We start from the raw sequence: 18,940 nt of genomic DNA, 5'->3' as shown, positions 1-18,940 counted from the left end.
ACAGTACAGGGAACAGAACAGTACAGGCAACAGAACAGTACAGGGAACAGAACAGTACAGGGAACAGAACAGTACAGGGAACAGAACAGTACAGGGAACAGAACAGTACAGGCAACAGAACAGTACAGGGAACAGAACATTACAGTGGTCCAATTCCCAGCATTGTAGGGTCTGATTCTAGTTAATTCGCAATGAACCGAAATCGGATCCTGCCACAATGGTCAGGGTTTGCACATGAGCCGTTTGCAGCTGGGAGGAAGGGGGGGGGGGGGGGGCTTGACGTGGGCACGCAGGGGCGATGGTTGCGATGGGACATGGAACGCCCAGTGTTTCATGGGCGTCCCCATGATAATGCTGGATATTCCCATGCTGATGCGGGTGGGACGAAGTGTGCCGCGGGCGGCTGACATCCGGGGCCAGCTCTACCATTAGGCAGCTTTAGGTGGCTGCCTAGGGCGCCGGGATCTGGGGGGGGGGGGGATGCTACCAATCTGCTTATCAAAAAATCAAGGATGTCTATGAGGATCCTTGTTGTATTTAATGCAGGTGGCAGCTGTGGAACTTCTAAAGGCCCCCATACACCGAGGCGATTTGGTCCGATTTCGTCCGATTGCAACCAATCGGCCCATTAAATCGGACCAAATCATCCCTCCCTGACATTCCATAGGGTCCGATGCGCGGTCCCATGCGCATCGGACCCGAGCAGGTGGTCGGACGGGCAGGCCGTCCGACCACCCGTTGTTTCCGGCCGCGAGGCGGGCGGGAAGTAGGGATGCATGCAATCCATCACAACGGATCACATGCGTCCCTGCCGCCGGGAAGGTCCCGGTGGCTCGCAGGCTGTCGGGTGTCCATACACTGCTGATCTCCTTGATCTCCTTTCCCTCTTCCCTTCCTTCCCTTTGCTCATTGTATTCCTCTCCACTATATTGGAAATGATGTGTGTGCGGATGATATGGCAGAGGTATATAGTTACACACCAGCAGATAAGTCACGATATAAACAGCCCAGTAACTTAACGAGAGGTGAAGATATCCGAGAAGGCTACCCAGTGGTAGGGGTAGGTAAAACATACTTTTCACTCACAGTGGGAAAAGTGGAAACATATAAAGGCTTCTTTTTAGGGCGTACCCAAACTCACAATTCAGGAACAAATTCTAATCACATCAAGGTATCTTTCTCTTTGGTTTCAAAGACCATGATGAATTATGGATTGAAATCCGAAAAAACTTTAATAGATCCTTATAAAAGCAAAAAACATAAGGAGACCACCATAAAGGTTCCACATCCACAAGGTAGATGTCTGATGTTTAAACCCAATTTAAAAAATAGACCTTCCGGAAAACTTTAATTAAGAATTATATAGGGGGTCCAAAGCGAATACCTTTGTTACTGTCCAAAAAATTCAGGTGATCCACTTTAGTGCAAGTCCACAAAAATACCAACACGTTTCGATTGTAGAATCTTATTCAAGGCTACAATCGAAAGCGTACATGTAACAGTGAGTACGGGATGCTTGAGAAGTGTTCTAGCAATTAAAAATTAATTTTTTATAGGACCTAAGTAGAAGACTTCTGTCTCCAATCATGTCACAGTAAAAGACAAGGTGGCCCCTGCATATACTTAACTGTGATGATGGTGGCCATCTTGGGATAGGACTTAAAGCCTCCCTGGAGGATAGGAAATCTGGAGTCTGCTCAGCACAAGACTGCGCACACATTCCCAACATAACACCTCACATTCTCTTCACGCTTACTTTCTTCCCATTAATGATGTTACACGTAGTTACAGATCTCGTTCCCTCTGCTACTGTATTTCCTAATTTCTCCTTTCCACATTTGAGACTAAGCAAACATTTCCATATTTAAGTTTCCTCAGCATCAGCAGATTTTTACTTGGGATAGAGCGTATTGAGTGGAAACTGGACTGAAAGGTGTTTTATTTCCATCCTGCTGGAGGGATGTCAACTCTGAAACAATCCCCCCCCCCCCACACACACACACACACGCACCCATCTTTAGGCATTTAAACCACTACCCTCAGTGTAGCACTTTGCTGGGGTCCCTTTAAATTACTTTAGTGACCAGAGCAGACACAATTACAGGTGTTGGAACCTATGGAAACTTTTCCATAACTGTTTTAAATGTTGCAGTACTATCTGTTTGGCAAACACATCTATTTAATACACAAACACACAATGTATGTTATATATATCATCTATATACCGTATTTTCCGGCGTATAAGACGACTTTTTACCCCAAAATTGGCCTTCTAGTGGGGGGGTCGTCTTATACGCTGGGTGCACGGCGTGATGTCGCCTTATATGCCGGGTGCGGCATATATTCATTAAAGGGTACCTCTCCTCAGCCTCTGCCCCCCCTTCTTATGCATACGGTACCTTAATAATAAAAGATAGCAGTATTTCACTTCAGCGCTTTCTTCAGCCTAACGGCCTGTCACATTGCGCATTGATGTCGGCGGCAGGCTCGGGTGTTTTCGGCGCGGCACGGGGGGGCTTGTGTGCCTGAGCGCTCTCGAGTCCCCCCGAGCCCCGCCGAAAATACCCGAGCCTGCCGCCGACGTCACTGCAGTCACTCATAGGGGACGCCACGAGTGCCGGAGCAACTTAAACCTATGTATATATATATATATATATATATATATATATATATATATATACTAGGTGATTCATCGCGCCCTACTGGCGCTCTTCACACCGTCGTAAGGGGCTGCGCCCCCTTAATTTCTGAACATTTGTATATGAGAAAGATGGTTAGAATTGTATGACAGATGCCTGTATTGCAACTTGAGTTAAAGGTGAAATGTGTTAAATAGAGAGCATATGATGTGGAAGGGGGTGTGTATTGTTTTGTTTAATTAAAAAACGGTTACAGAGTAAGATGTACATTGATAGTGTGGAGGGTACAGTGACATTTGTGGGTGTGGGGGGGGGGGCTGTGTGTGCATGTTGTTTAGGTGTGTGTGTGCAATAGTATAGTAGGGTGTTTTTGAGTCAGCGGCTCCCCACTGGCAGAGGTCACAACACAGGAAAACAGGAGGCTGGGTAGTGATAGGGGTGTGTGGGCATAAGGGGGACTAAAGAGGAGGGTGGGAGATACTGTGCAGCTTCTGCCAGTGGGTGAGGGTCCAGTGTGGCAGTACAGGAGTACAGGATGGTGGCCCTGAGTCAGTGTCTCCTCCTACTGGGTGGGAGTTAGTGTCCATGAGAGTAGGAGGCTGGGCTATGAGGCATGATAGGGGCATGTGGGCAAAACAGCGTCAGCGACTCCCCAGTGATAGAAGTTACGGTTCAGGAGAGCAGGAAGCTGGGTAGTGATAGGGGTGTGTGAGTATACGGGGAACTAAAGAGGGGCTTAGGGGTGTGGGAGGGGCGCGGGGGGTGCCGTGAATCAAGGGAGGGAGGGGGCGCAGGTGTCCGCGAATCGTGGGAGAGGGCGGGGGTCTGCAAAGCGTGGGAGGGGGTGGGGGGGTTGCGAATTGCGGGAGGGGGGGTGTGCGGGGGTGACGTGAAACGTGGGAGGGATCTGACTTAAAACTCCTACAGTAAAACAGAACAGGTGTTATATATTATACAAAGAATTGGTTGATGATGTGTAGGTTGACGTGCACATAGTTGTCACTGGAAAAAAATTGCTACAAGAAAAAATCAACACAGAAAGGTCAACACATGTAAATGTTGACATAAGTGTGGCACTTCATTGGTGTCCATGTCAACACATGAGAATGAATATGAAAACATTCAAAAAAGAAAAATAAATCTTCAAAAACTCATGTCAACCTTTTTCATTGTCGACCATAGCCGTGTCAGTGTTTTGCATGTGCCATTTAATCCTGGGGTTGCCGTGAATCGCGAGCGGGGGTGGGGGGGAGGTGAGGGGTGTCCGCGAATCATGGGAGGAGGGGTCGTGGGTGAATGCCGTGAATTGCGGGCGGGGGGGTCGCGGGGGGTGTGGGTGCCGCGAATCATGGGAGGGGGGGACGCGGGGGGTTGCAGTGAATCGTGGGAGGGTGAGTCGCGGGGGCGGGGGGTTTGCCGCAATGACAGGAGGGGGGGTCAGGGGGGGAATCGCGGTAGGGGGGGTCGCGGGGGGTACCGCGAACCGCGGGAGGGGGGGCCCGGGGGGTTGGCGCAAATCGTGGGAGGGGGGTCGCGGGGTGTCACGGGGTGGGGCCGCAAATTGCGGGAGTCGCCGTGAATTGCGGGGGGTGTGCTGCGAATCGCGGGAGGGGGGTCGCCGGGGTGCCACGAATCGCCACAAGAAAATATCAACATAGAAAGGTCAACACATGTAAATGTTGACATAAGTGTGGCACTTCATTGGTGTCCATGTCGACACATGAGAATGAATATGAAAACATTGAAAAAGTGAAAAATAAATCTTCAAAAACTCATGTCAACCTTTTTCATTGTCGACCATAGCCATGTCAGTGTTTTACATGTGCCATTTAATCGTGGGGTTGCCGTGAATGGGGAGGGGGGGGGGGTGCATACCTCCCAACATGACCCTCTCCAGGAGGGATACATTGCTCTGTTTCTGGACTTTCTTCTTAATTTATGGATTACCATCACCTGTGCTTAAACACCTTTCTTATCAATTACCCTGTTTAAAACAGGTGATGACAATCATAAATTAAGATGGAAGTCCACAAACAGAGCATTCTGTCCCTCCTGGAGAGGGTCATGTTGGGAGGTATGGAGGTGTGGGGCGCTCACCTGGTGTGTCTGGCAGAAGGTGTCTGGCACTGTGGGCTCACTGGGCTGGTTCTCTGTCATGTGAGTCAGTCATGTGAGTCAGAGGCTCCACCCAGCGTTACAGCTTCAGACACACTTTGAGTGACAGATGTAGCCAAATATATAAGAGATATGAAAAAAGAAAGGAGGGTTTCAGAGGGCGCTAATGTACCACAACAATTTTAATAAAAAATGGTATTTATTACAACCACAATAAAAAAAATTGTCATAAAAAACACCTCCTTGGGTGTGATGATTACACATAAACAATAAATATATAACTCTGGTGAGACATTATGAATCACAATTGGATCGATGACACTGGTGGTATAGTCACTTCAGAATGGAAGGCCCTGCCATTCTGAATTGACTATACCACCAGTGTAATCATCACACCCAAGGAGGTGTTTTTTATGACAATTTTTTTTTATTGTGGTTGTAATAAATACCATTTTTTATTGAAATTGTTGTGGTACATTAGCGCCCTCTGAAACCCCACTTTATTTTTTCATTTCTATTCCCTGGATCTTACCTAACAGAAGATCCCTCAGAGGTGCTGCTCCATAGTTCTTGAGCGCAGAAAGGGGACCCCCATTTCTGGTTATATATATATATATATATATATATATATATATATCACACACCAAACAGAGATCAGGGAAGCAGACTAGCTTTCGAAGCATTTGCTTCGAGCAGGCTTACATATATATATAGATAGATAGATAGATAGATAGATAAAATAAAAAGCATTGTAAATACATACGTAACACAATGCACACGCTCCTGCGATCCGGTTTCCATGTGGGCTCTATAACAAGTAAACATTGTTTCTGAAGAGCCTGTAAATATTGTGAGGTGAAACCTAAGACGCCGTCTCGCAGATGGCAATGTCATTTCTCTGATATCAGCATATGGCGCCTATTATGTCTCCTGAACACAACAGTCATCCACCATGTAAATATCTATTTTTTCCCATGAAATGTGTTCTCTAGAATCGTCTCTCGCTGCTGTACACAAGAAACAACATCTCAGTGTACGGAAGCCTTTCTCTGTACACTGCCCGGACCAACTACAGGTGGGGGGGGTTCAGGTCTGGGGCACAGTCAGAAAGTCTCACATTGGAGGTTATTCTGGTTAACACGCAAGGCTGCAAAGTTTGCAGCCTTGCGAGTCCACCAAAAGGCGCCCCCCCCCCCCCCCCCCCTCGTACGCGGCGATGCAGCTGTGTATTTAGGCCCCATGGTTTTGATATTCCTCCGGTCTGGAAATCGCATTTTAAATCTGAATTTTGAGTTTGGGTTGCAAAATTGACATGGTTATAGCTGATTTTTAATCAGATTTTATCGATGTATAACAATGATTATCAAAGTTTCATCAATGTTTTTGCCCTAACTGAACTAAAAACCGAATCCAAACCAAAACATTTGAGGGATGTTTTGCCAAAACCAGAAGCACAATGATGAATTAGAACCCTAATGGGAAGAGAATGTATGGTGGGGTCACTGTCGGAGCAGCCCATGAGTCTGCAGCAGGACCTAGTGGTGTAGACCTGTTTATAAGAGAAGATCAACCTCACCACCATCCCACCGATGTCCTCATCCTTCCCACTCCCTCTACTGGCAACATAACATCAGTGCATTGCCAGTTGGACCATAGATTCACTGGGGGTCAGACAGTGCAGCTGTAGATTCCCCAGGCCCCTATCAGTTGGGTTCCAGAGGGGAAGTTTACAAAGAAGGCAGGAAGCGGTGGCACCCTACACTGCATAGTCACCACCAGACTAAGCAGCAGCTCTGCATTATTATCTTATAATTGGAGCTCAACATTTATAGCTGTCACCAAATTGGCCTTTACACTAAAATTGTCACTCTGCATTATATACCGGTCATCGCATACTGGTTATGAAAAACGTGGTTATGTACTAAGCCTTGGAGAGATAACGCGGAGAGAGATAAACTACCAACTCCAAACACAGCCTGTAATATAGCAGTTAGGAGCTGTTTGGCTGCTACTTTATCTCTCTCCACTATATTTCCTTTTTTTAAGGCTTAGTACACCTGCCCCTAGGTATCTACGTGGTAGAATGACATAAAGTCATATATATATTATATATATATATATATATATATATATATACACTGGTCATTCCCCTGATGCCACCCCCGTTCGCACAGGGGGGTCTGATCAAGCCTGAATCAGGCTGTAAAGCCCAGTACACACGTTACGATTCATTTTTATTCAATCCCAATTCGATCCGGATCGAAGCGGGATCAAATTGCACGGCGCCACATCACATCTGTACTATATCGTCTTGCCCGCACAGTCTAATTTTTATTAGATTTTGATGCTGCTGGGCCGCGCATCGGGATTGAATGCTTCTGAAAACCATTTGATGTCTATTAGATTTGATTTTAACTATATAGTCACAATCGCACTGTTGCCCTTATTCACTCACAATAGAACTCGCAAATTCATTCTCACATAGATAAAACCATGTGCACTGCAGGTGGGGCAGATGTAACATGTGCAGAGAGTTACACTTGGGTGGGGTTTTACTTCAAAGTGATATCTATATTGCAGTGTAAGAATAAAGCAGTCAGTATTTACCCTGCACAGAAACAAAATAACTCACCCAAATCTAATTCTCTCTGCACGTGTTACATCTGCCCCACCTGCAGTGCACGTGGTTTTGTCCATTTGAGAAGGAATTTGCCTTTGCGAGTGAACCAGAATAAGGCCCTGTGTGTACGGGCTATTAGCTGGGAATATTTATAAACACAAATACCGTCAGTGCTTAGGTAACATATGCGCCGTACGCCGTAACCGCCAACCAGACGTTTGTTTACACTTCCTAAACTGCGTTGGGGAGAAATAAAAAATTGGCAATTACAATCTAGTTGCTATGGAGGCATATTTTTTTTTTTTTTTTTTAATATTCGCAGGACTACCAGTCCCGTCAGTTTTCATAAATGTCCAGCGGCGAATGTTAGCAGAGGTTCCTCCAACGCAATACACGCGGCATCCCGTTTTAATTTAATATTGACTAATTCCTGATCTTAGCATTGGACTCTGCATGCCTTAGATGGAAGCAGACAGTAAGCATGAAAGAGATTATCTGTGAGCGATGGGACCATCTGTGCATCTCATTCAACACCCTATGAAGCAGTAACATTAACTCCGACAACAGCATCCCACACTCACCACCGAGCAGCTAAGGTGCCGGCTTGTCGAACATCACGCCAACCAGATGCCAAAATACAGATTATAGATAAGCAGGAAAACATGAAGAAGCCGAACCTTCTTAAATTAATTTCTAAGGGGTAAGCTTTATTGGGTTAAATAATGGCTCATTATTCTCCAACACAGCTGAGGCTTCTCAAAATGTTTATCTTGTTTTGTAACCGGTACCTTCTGGTGTAGGCCGGTGCCAGCTTCCCCTGCCGCTCTCCCTGCTATATTTCATTCTCACTATTTTTTGGAATTGAGCTGCTGGGTTCCAGGTGATTTAATAAATTGCTTTTTTTGTGTGTGTGTGTTTCTTATAACTTTACCCATCTGCTCAACACATGCGTAACCTCCAATGTGTCAGCGCTTTGCAGATAGACCCACTGCCAGGGCTGGACGCTCCTGACGGTTATGTTCACAATTAGATTACAGGGATTTTCACAGATTTGTGAGCTCTCGGAGGTGGGGGAGGGGGGGAATAATAATAATAATACAAGCTAAATAAATATGGAATCAAGATTTTGGCTCTGCCGTGCTAAGAGAGTACGTGATGTGACAGGATCAGGCCACATTTACCATGTAATATGAATAAAACACGTACAGGTATGACAGTATTAGGGAATAAAGTAAGAGCAAGTGGTTGTGCACCTTGCTAATACCATGCTGCACTGCTGGGGCGCAGATGAGCAAGGCAAAGAGAGTTAGGCCCAGTACACATGGGGCAAGTTGAGCATTGCTCAGATCGTTCTGAACAGACCGCTCAGCGCACAGCGCTGCACCAGTACTGTGTGCTGAGCAGTTTGTCAAAGCCAGTGTTCTCTGGTGAGAGAACTCGGCAGTCCTCCGTGTAGGAGGGGGGCTGGCAGTGGTGCCACCCCCTCCGCTGCCGCCGGTCCCCGCTGCAGCCGCCCCTCTCGACCCTATCGTGGTTGTGGGACCGGCGCATGCTCATCATCGGCCTTGGTACTGCGCATGTGCTGCCCCCTAGCTTCTACGGGATATTTTGGCAACAGCCCATTTAGGCTAAATCAAGGTGCCACCACCTGTATGCCTGCGCATACCCAGGATTCTATGGGCTGCAATCTTAGCAGCCCGTAGAGGCATCCTTGGGTGACTGGCAGGTCGGACATCCAATAGGAAGTCACTGCCAGTCACAGTACAGCCAGTGCAGTCTCACAGACTACATTTGGCTTCACTTATTCAGAGCACAGTGGCGGATTTTACTACAGCCCATAGGTAAAAACCGCCACTGCAGTACAAATCCATACCTCCCAACTGTCCCTCTTTCCACGGGAACGTCCCGTTTTTTTGGGATGTTCCCGTGTCCTGGCCGGTGCCGGCATTGTCCCGCGACTGACCACCAGCTTACATAGCCACTGGTCAGGCCCCCTCAAAAGCAAAAATGTGGCGTGTCCTAGCGGGAATGACACAATTTACAGGCCATGCCCCTCACGGCTAAGCCACACACCCTAATTTCAGGAGTACCTCTTCGCATGTCTTTTAAAAGTTGGTAGGTAAGCAAATCTAGTCAGGCAATAGCGACCTGTGGGACCGTTCATCGTCGTCGCCAGGGGCCATACACAAGGAGTGATCTGTGCTTCATTTCAAAGCAACTTCAGATCATTTAGAAATAGGGCTGTAATCGCGCTGTGTGTATGGCCTATTAGATTTGTGTTCAAACTGAAACCTAAATTGCTGTGTAACAATAAAGCCATCCAGCAAGTGTTAGCTACAGTACATGCAAACGCTGCATTCTTGTTTGTATTTGCTGCCCTTGGATAGCATCAATATTTATATAAATGCATTTTGCATTAAACTTGCACTCTATGGGGGTAATTCAGCAGGGATCTCAAAAGCAAAATCTTTCTCTAAAGGGCAAATCCACATTGCACTGAAAGTGGGGCAGATCAGAGGTGCCGATTTATGTTTTTGCTGGTGGGTGCTCACGCCTGTTGAAAGGCTCAACAAGCAAATACAGTGGCCTGGCATTGGGACTCTGGAGTTACGGGCACGTGGGTGCTCATTAATTCCTGTGGGTGCTCAGGCCCTTGAGCACCCACAGAATCGGCACCTATGGGGCAGATGTAACATGTGCAGAGAGAGTTACATTTGGGTGAGTTATTTTGTTTCTGTGCAGGGAAAATACTGGCTGCATTATTCTTACGCTTCAATTTAGATTTCAGTTTGATCACACCACACCCAAATCCAACTCTCTGCACATTACATCTGCCCTACCTGCAGTGTAACATGGTTTTGCCCATCATAAAAAGATTTTTCTTTGAGATCCTTAATGAACAACCCCCTCTCCTCTGAACCGACCAATAAATGAAAGGTAAAAAAAATGGAGGCAAAGGCCCTTCTTCTGGTTCACTCGCAAAAGCAAATTCCTTCTCAAATGGACAAAACCATGTGCGCTGCAGGGGGGGGGGGGGGACAGATGTAACATGTGAAGAGAGAATTAGATTTGGGTGGGGTTTTACCTTCTAAGTCAGATCTATATTGCAGTCTAAAAATAAAGCAGCCAGTATTTACCCTGCACATAAACAAAATAACTCACCCACAAATCTAGCTCACTCTGCCCCCCCCCCCCCGCCGTGCAGATGGATTTGAGAAGGAATTTGCCTTTGCGAGTGAACCAGAATAAGGGCCAAAAGTGACGTGGAACTGGAGTCCTAACATTGCTACAGGGGAGTCAGGCTGAATAATCCAGTGACAGAATGGTAAGCAGTGGACACAAGGAGGAATGCTGCATGGCACATCGGGTAGGCAGCCTTGGCATCTGCCTAGGGCCCAGTGGGCATTGAGACATCTAAATTCTTCAAACCTGTTTTAATGCATTTTTTTAAATTATGGTGAATGTGGACTTATCCTGTCTATGGCCCTATACGGTCATAGGGGTACATTTACTAAAGCTTCTAAGAAGTAATGTTGCCCGTAGCAACAAATCAGATCATTTCTCTTTTGCGTTCTGGAAAAACATAGACAGAATCTGAACAGTTGCTACGGGCAACATCACCTCTAAGAAGCTGTAGCAAATTTAACCCGCAGCCAGAATCTGGGTCCATCTATAGAAGAGACCACCACACAAGTCACTAAGATGGGCACCATGTGGCCCTTGTGGCTCTAGCAGTCCTGACACCTGCGGTTCCCATCTCCATACCCCCGCTCTGACTTATTCTCTGCTGGAATAGTCGTATGGTCCTCTATAAAATGTCATATGCATACCCAGGTCCTGGATTTTGCCATGTTCCTCCTATACCAGACCACTGCGGTATCTCCATTGCTCCAGACTAGTTCCACCTATAGTGTATAACTTTTGTAAAACATTTCTGCACTGCACACACCATTAACCTTAGAGAATGACTTTTCCTATTTCTTTTCTTTGCATAGTTTCACTGTGAGCAACGGATTGAGCGCAAGAGATGGGTCATTAGGGTTCTTGGTCGAGCGCAGAGACCGGATTCCGCCAACGCTCCTGAATAATAAAGGCCTCCAGATACTAGAAGGTGGAACGTTGGTGATTTCTCCGGATGTTCTAAAGCTAACTGACCCAGACAGCCCGGTGGAGAAATTAGGCTACACGATCACACAGTTCCCCCGGCACGGGCAGCTCTACCTGAGCGGAAACGTTCTACAGCAGAACGACTTCACCCAGGCTGACGTCAGCAACATGCACCTGTCATACCGACACTACGGGGGGCCGACAGACTCCGACCGCTTCTTATTCGTTGCCACAGACGACACCAATGTTGGCTTCTTGGTGGATGGTCAGTTGAAGAAAGATTCCGCAGTCTTTATTATACAGGCAAGTAGGGTCTTATATGGGCTTGAGAAGCGGGCGTTTACTTCAGAATTTACTAAATATATGACTTGCACTCGGGGGTAAATTATATTATAATTTGACACTATTATATTCCCACTAATTCCCCCCAGTCCCGGTCTGCTCCCACCTCCAATCTCTGTCTTCGCCGCTCTCTCTCTGCATATCCAGCAAGTTTGAAAATAGGGATGGCCATCGACCATCGATGATTCAAAATCATCGGTGGTTTATGGCCGTTGTCAAATACTTTTGCCATCGATGGGGGAGAACCAGATAATTTCCCTACATCGATGGTGTTTTGCTGTTTTTTTTTCTCAAAGTGCTCCGCCCCCGACACCCGCAAAGCCCCGCCCACATGTTTTAATTGGCCCACAGGCCAATCCCTCAAAAACATAATAGAGGACCATTGATGTATAAAACAATTGATGGTCACCCATTGAATAGTTTTACACTATCGATGACCAGTTGCACTTTTGACACCGATGTCAACCATCGATGGCAAAGGCACCGATGGCCATCCCTATTTGAAACATCCATGTCCCTGCAAAAATTGCTTTCACTTTCTGTTATGCTATATTTTAGCGCACAAAGGAGTCATTTGGTCTGTGGAGTGTCCTCTATTGGTCAATGGCGGTACTTCACCTCATAGAGTTGAGGAGTAGTTTTATATAGATAGATTGAAAAAGGGGTGGGGGTTGTTGATGTGTTGGGGGTTATAGGGGTCTGGATGTGATAGTATATAAAGAAATTCCATCTGATTTTGAGGAATTGGAGTCACCCTGTGGGACTGAACAAACAGAACATTGTGGCCGGGGGGCTGTGAAGTTGTCCTGTTGCGAGCCGGGGTGGCAGATAGACCCGGTCATTCATTTAATACGACATGTCCAAATAACATGTCTTCTCGTCTCAGATTTATGACCTTTGCATCTTCCAGATGTCTTGTTTGAAGGCTCTGCGGTTTGATGGCAAACATGAGGTTTGGCATTAGAAATAACCTCAGACCTGCTTCCCTGTGACACTGAAGGTGCCTCAGTGTTTATTGGATTAAATGCGCTGTTTTATCTCTGTAATTTGGCGCTCGTGTGTTCAGAGCCGCACTCACTATTCATTAATCTCATCGGGTGACCCGTGGCCTCGTTTACAGTCAGTGATTTGTTTTCAGCTTATTTTTCGCATTTGATGAGTTTATTATTCTGCAGCTCGAAAAGTTCTTGATTACTAATTTTAGTCCTTACTTCTGCTTCCCCTGTGACACCATCACCCCATAAGTGGCCCTTATGTATCAACACCCGTCTCTCTGTCCAAATTATCATCTGTATCATCAGCAATCTATCCTCCTGGTCATTTCCGACCCTTTCCCCCCTCATACAGATATAGCCACACTCATATTTCCTGTTGGTCCACCATCCTGGCTTCCTTGTCCAGCCATCACTAATGTCCCGTTGTGAAGCACTAAGGCGTACTATGGCGAAAGCATGCAAAAGCCTGTAATTGCTCCACTAATGAATAGTACAGTACAGTGCCGCACCATCACCAGTGCCGCACCATCACCAGTGCCGCACCATCACCAGTGCCGCACCATCACCAGTGCTGCACCTTCACCAGTGCCGCACCATCACCAGTGCCGCACCATCACCAGTGCCGCACCATGCCATTCCCCGGAAGCCTTTTCTTCCATTTTACCTGTGTCCAGCTTGCCGAGCTTTCTGTAGCTCCTTAGGGGTGGGCTCCCTCATGGTAAGTAATTATGCTATGTATCACTCAATTCGCGGGTCCGCAAATTGGGAAAGGGCTAAAATGATGTAAAATTGTGCTGTTCACGTCATTTTAGCTCTGCCACCTCATCGCGGACCCGCGGAATCTGGTATTTGTTGCATCAGAGAAGGGGGCTGCAGGGCCAAAGCGGGAGACTTGCCTACCTTTCTGGGGGGCCGGAAGGGGGACCCGATTTTCGTGAGCCTCCCAGCCATTCCAAGAGGGTAGGCAAGTATGGTACAACTAGACCTCTTACGTCTGTCAGGAGAAGGCAGCGTGCCCAGCGCCGGAGTGCTCGTCAGTAAACTTCTGACAACGAGCAACCCTAACAACAAGAAAGAAACCCTCTGGCAACGAGCAAGACATCCCTTGGCAACGAGCAAGAAAAGCCCTGGAAATGAGCATGTAACCTTAGGCAACCAGTATAAATAACCCCTGCCAATGAGTATCACATACCTCCCAACTGTCCCGGTTAACGCGGGAACATACCGGTATTTGGGGACATTCCCACGGCCCGCCCGTGGCCAGCAGGGGGTGGCAGTTGGGAGTCCCCCCTGTCGCCCATAAATAGACACTGTGTGCATGCGCACAGCATCTATTTGTGCCCCACGGCAGTGAAAAATGTGGGTGTGGCCTCACGGGAGCATTGCGAGTGTAGGCCACCCCCCTTTAGCTAGGCCATGACCCCAAATTTCCGGCGCGCGTGCCAGCATCCCTCCTACGGCTGCCTCAAAGTGGGGAGGTATGGCACCATGATATAACTCCTTGCAACAAGTATTAACCCCTGGCAACAAGCGTGTAGGTAAGATACATTTTAATTAAAGTATGGGGGGGGGGCGGCACTCCTGCATTAGCCTAGGCCCTAGGGCAGCTAAAACTCTTAATCAGGCACTGCATATACGTCTGCACAGTAATGTATAAGAGTGTATCTGGTAGCCTGCAGGCGTTGGTAAGTTCCCGGCAAGTGTGCCCGAGGAAAGCATTTAAGAGGAATTCACTGTGCACCGTCGTTCCAGAAAATGATCATTTTGTTAATGAATTCCTCTCACTGTACATCCTGTTCTGTCCTCGTTAGGTGACGTGACTCTTCTCTGTAGAAATTAGGTCTATTTTTCTTACGCTCGTATTAATCCATCAAGTCCCTTGTCTATTATTTATCGTTACAAGAACTACAATCCTTTATTATATCTGAGAGTGTGGATTTCCCTTTTCTATTAGAAAACTGGTATACTGTAGTTTGTTAAAAAAGGACCAGATTCCCCTGATAAATGATTGAATTTGTTCTTATGTGTGGAAACGTAGAATGGCGTATTCAGTAGCCATACGATCCGCTGTGTAACGCCAATGGGACTCGCTGTTGCTGACTTGACAACTGTACGTACCATCATGTGCTGTCTCCAGGAATTGGGTGGGATGCGCCCGAGGCCAGCAGCCACACGGGATGCTGACCGAACTTGGATGTTTTTTTTTTAAAGGGGCAATCATTTACAAGGCAAAACCATGCGAGTGATTGCCCCAAGTCCGGTGTCATGACCGCTGACTTTGGATGCTATTACATCACGCCCCATCTCCAAATGTTCAGCTGCGGCTCATGCTCTAAGGGGGTTATTGGCACACCTGTAGTGTTTGATGGAATCGGAGGTGCAGCAGGAGTAATGGAGACGGACGACGAGTACAGCGAGCAGGTTTTACGAATTTCTTAAAGATTACAGCCAACTTTATAATATAAAAGACAAAAACTTCTTGGACTTTGAATAATAATAACATTCTCTATAATAACTTGGACTTGAGTAATAAATAAATAGGTCTTAGCTGAATCCAGACGAACGGTGGAATGGCATAGGGGGAGGAGCCAAAAGGACAGAGGTAGCACTGGGTCCTCCACTTGAGCAAAGCACTGAGTCCTCCACTTGAGCACCGATAGGAGCAAAGAGTATCACCATCAGAATAGGAACCTCAGGAAGAATCTGTGGCAGGCGGAACAGAGTGACCAGCAGAGGCCTGGGGAATCTACAAACTCCGGGAAGTGCACAGCTCAGGAGACACTTTGGACTGACAGCTCCTGGTTCAGAGAGGCCAGGCTATATACCCAGGACTTCATCCCCATAGGCTGAGAGTCAGGAATTACAGAAAGGGTGCAGACTGGCCAATGGCACTTTTGCCCATATCCAAGATGGCGGCACCAACAAAAAATGTGACAATCCCCCCCCAATTTTTTATTTATTTTGAGCATTTGAAGCTGTCGACCTTAAGCACTGTTGACCTGTCTACATTTTGTACGTATACCGTCTACCTAGACTTTAAAACAGCAATATTGTTTTGAAGTGCAAAGGTAGCCATAAAAATGTATTGGCACTTTAATTTTGTACGGGATAGATAGATAGATGATCTGCCAACACCGCGAGTAGTTATTTCATACCAGGGAACTTGCCTTTAAAACACACAATCTTTGAAGGATATTTTAGCAGCGTTCTAGGTTGCCCCAGGCATAAATAATGTACAAGCGCCTTAGTGCTGTTTCTTCATATTTCCCATGTACTCTGAATTACTGTACATACTAAACTGCTTACGGAGAACTGACAGGTCTAACATGTTGGGTAATTCTGCATTCAGAACCACTGGGGAGGGACACCTCTGGCAAAAGTTCAGGAGTCAGTGTTTTGGAAAGATTTGTATGACCAGCTCCCCAGTGAGTCCCACACCAAGGACCGTGGAATCTTCAGCATCTTAACTCTTACACTGCCGGTTCTTTGCTTACATTCAATCTCAGATATCGGTCTTCTACCTCTATGGTTATTCCGTCAAAGTTTCCCCGGTTGCGTAAAAACCCACCAGGAATTATTCGACAAATAAAATAATCCTGATTTATTTATTTACAAGTTACAAATGCGTTTGTTCATCGGATTTCACTCCCAGAGTTCTTTTCTTCTATACATATAAATGGGCTGGAAATAAACGTATTTATCTCATATACATATTTGGCGACCCGTCTACAGCTGATCTGCCACATGCGCCCAGCTGTCGTGTTGATTAGGTGCACAAGGAGTTAATAGGCATGACTGGCGAAACTGCTTATTTCTTAAATTCGTGGCCTAGTTTACTAATCAGATGTCATAAGATGTCAGGTAGGCAGTCATCATAGAAGAAATCCAGAACGCACTCACTGAAGCAACTAATGAGTTGGACACGGGCTTTAAGGTGAGTGTTCCCAGAGGGTGCACAAATTATCTGAACAGGTGAAAAAAAGTTCTTTGTACTCACGATCTGCTGTAGAAAACTTTCCGCCCCCCCCCCCAAAAAAAATATTTTTTAAAGTAAAACATTTCCTTCCACTATTCTTTCATTTACTCTATATCATTATGAAATTTCAGATTTATTCACTTTTTTATTTGACATATACGTGCATGCACTCCAATACTTAATATCGGAAATTCTTCTACCTTCATTACCCTGGGTGAGGAGTTTCTGGAATACCACTTCTGCACTTAACCCTGTAAGTGCCAGCGTCTCTATGAGAGATGTGCAAAATATCCATTAAAAATGCAGACGTCTCTCACATTCGATATATAAATTCAAATAAAAAATGTTGTGGAAAAAAAAAAAGATTTCCTATATAAGGTAACATGGTACAGGTTGTTATGATGAATAAAAAACGTTTGTTGTCAATTTTTGCACCTATTTTGACAAATTCACTTGGCACTCAAAAGGTTAATATATTTATTAGAAATGCGCAGTAATCCGAATTCATCCAAATTTTGGGGATCTGAACCAAACCAAAACCTGGGAAGCATCTCCAGAAAAGATCGGCTCCGAAATGAGTCCCAGTTCGGATCTACCAGCAGATTGGAATTTGGATTATATATAGTATTTTTGGATTTTGGGTTGCAATAATGATGATGTTTTTTTTTAAATCGATTTTTATCATTGATTATTGCATTTGGCCCGAAACAAAATCCTATTCCGAATTTGAGGGTGGTTTTACACAACCAAAAACAGGAGGATGAAATTAGAACCATAAATAAAATGGGGGGGGGGGGGGGGGGGGGGGGGGGTACCGCACACATCTCTAATTTTTATGGAGGCGGCCATTATTTAAATTGATTCATTATTTGCTGAGTGCAGCTTGTCGATTGACCATGGTTGTCACAAGCTGTGTCATAGTAATATTTTGGATACTCATGAAATCTTTACCATATCATATGCTTCTAATTTGTGGCGGTTAGAAGGGGCTTGATTTACCTTTGCGGAAATGGGTGTGGTCGGAGCAAATTACCAATGTGGTTGGCCGATCCCGCTAATGTACTATAGTTTTATCAAGAGGTACAACTTTTTAGATTATTCAGGCTTGGCCATACTCTCTGTGTGTGATTGGCCAGATCTAAAAGTGCAACATTTCTAGACGTCTAGAGCATATTTTAGGTCTTCTCACCTTCACGTGTGCTAATCATCACCCGAAGTTGTGTACCCAAGAACCATAGGGGACTCCGATTGTCCCTTTCTTTAGCACTTACAGATGTAGTGTTACCTGTATCTGATCAGAACTGACAGCTAAAATAGTATTAGATCAGTTTACATATTTATATTTGCACTGCCATGCAGGAATTGCCCTGGTGACATCACCATGTGACCTCACAGATGGCAGCACTTGTGACCTTTGACATTACATCTTTGTAATTATCATGTTGTAGGACTTTAGTTTTTGTGTGGTTCTATATGTCGTATCATGATTTAGTTTTCTGCATCTACAGATTAATGTCCTTATCTCTGCTGTACCCTTAGGTGGAACATGTGGATAAGATGCCTCCGCGTATCCTTCACAAGGAAATCCCGTCCACTGTAGAGACCTTGAAAGATGGGAAATCTGCCATCCAGCTCACGGCCAGAACCCTGAAGGCCACAGACCCCGACAGCGCAGATGAGGACATTCTTTACATTATTCTGCGATCTCCTAATTTTGGACACTTGGAAAATGCAAAAACAGGTATCAGCAATGTGATGTACAGTACTAGACATTGCACATTCCATTCTGTATGTAACAATCATTGAGTAGTGCCCCTTATTCACACCGTAGTGCCCCTTATTCACACCGTAGTGCCCCTTATTCACACCGTAGTGCCCCTTATTCACACCGTAGTGCCCCTTATTCAAGATATGCTACGTAGTAGTAGTCCTTACACATAATACCCACCATACTGCCCCTAATAAACATACTGTCCAAAGTAGTGCTGCTTATACACATACTGTCCACAGTAGTGCCCCTTATAAATGTAATGTCCACAGTAGTGCTACTTATTCACATAATGTCCACAGTAGTGCCCCTTATACATGTAATGTCCACAGTAGTGATGCTTATTCACATAATGTCCACAGTGGTGCCCCTTATACA

The 18,940-nt window shown here is 45.8% G+C and overlaps 1 protein-coding gene across 1 annotated transcript in view; it reads left to right on the top strand.

Moving 5' to 3' along the window:
* Positions 1 to 18,940, top strand: part of LOC146027319 (FRAS1-related extracellular matrix protein 1-like) — a 110,796-nt gene that overhangs the window by 70,694 nt on the left and 21,162 nt on the right. The window contains exons 25-26 of the mRNA XM_083158250.1: positions 11,370 to 11,784; positions 18,334 to 18,535. Of these exons, the coding sequence (XP_083014376.1) occupies positions 11,370 to 11,784; positions 18,334 to 18,535 (617 nt within the window). The remainder of the gene's footprint in view (positions 1 to 11,369; positions 11,785 to 18,333; positions 18,536 to 18,940) is intronic.

This window comes from Crinia signifera, chromosome 8, assembly GCF_055691185.1.
Source record: "Crinia signifera chromosome 8, ASM5569118v1, whole genome shotgun sequence".
In the NCBI taxonomy this organism is placed as follows: Eukaryota; Metazoa; Chordata; class Amphibia; order Anura; family Myobatrachidae; genus Crinia; species Crinia signifera.
The sequence above is the reverse complement of the archived record's forward strand: the minus strand, read 5'-3'. Positions and strand labels throughout refer to the sequence as shown.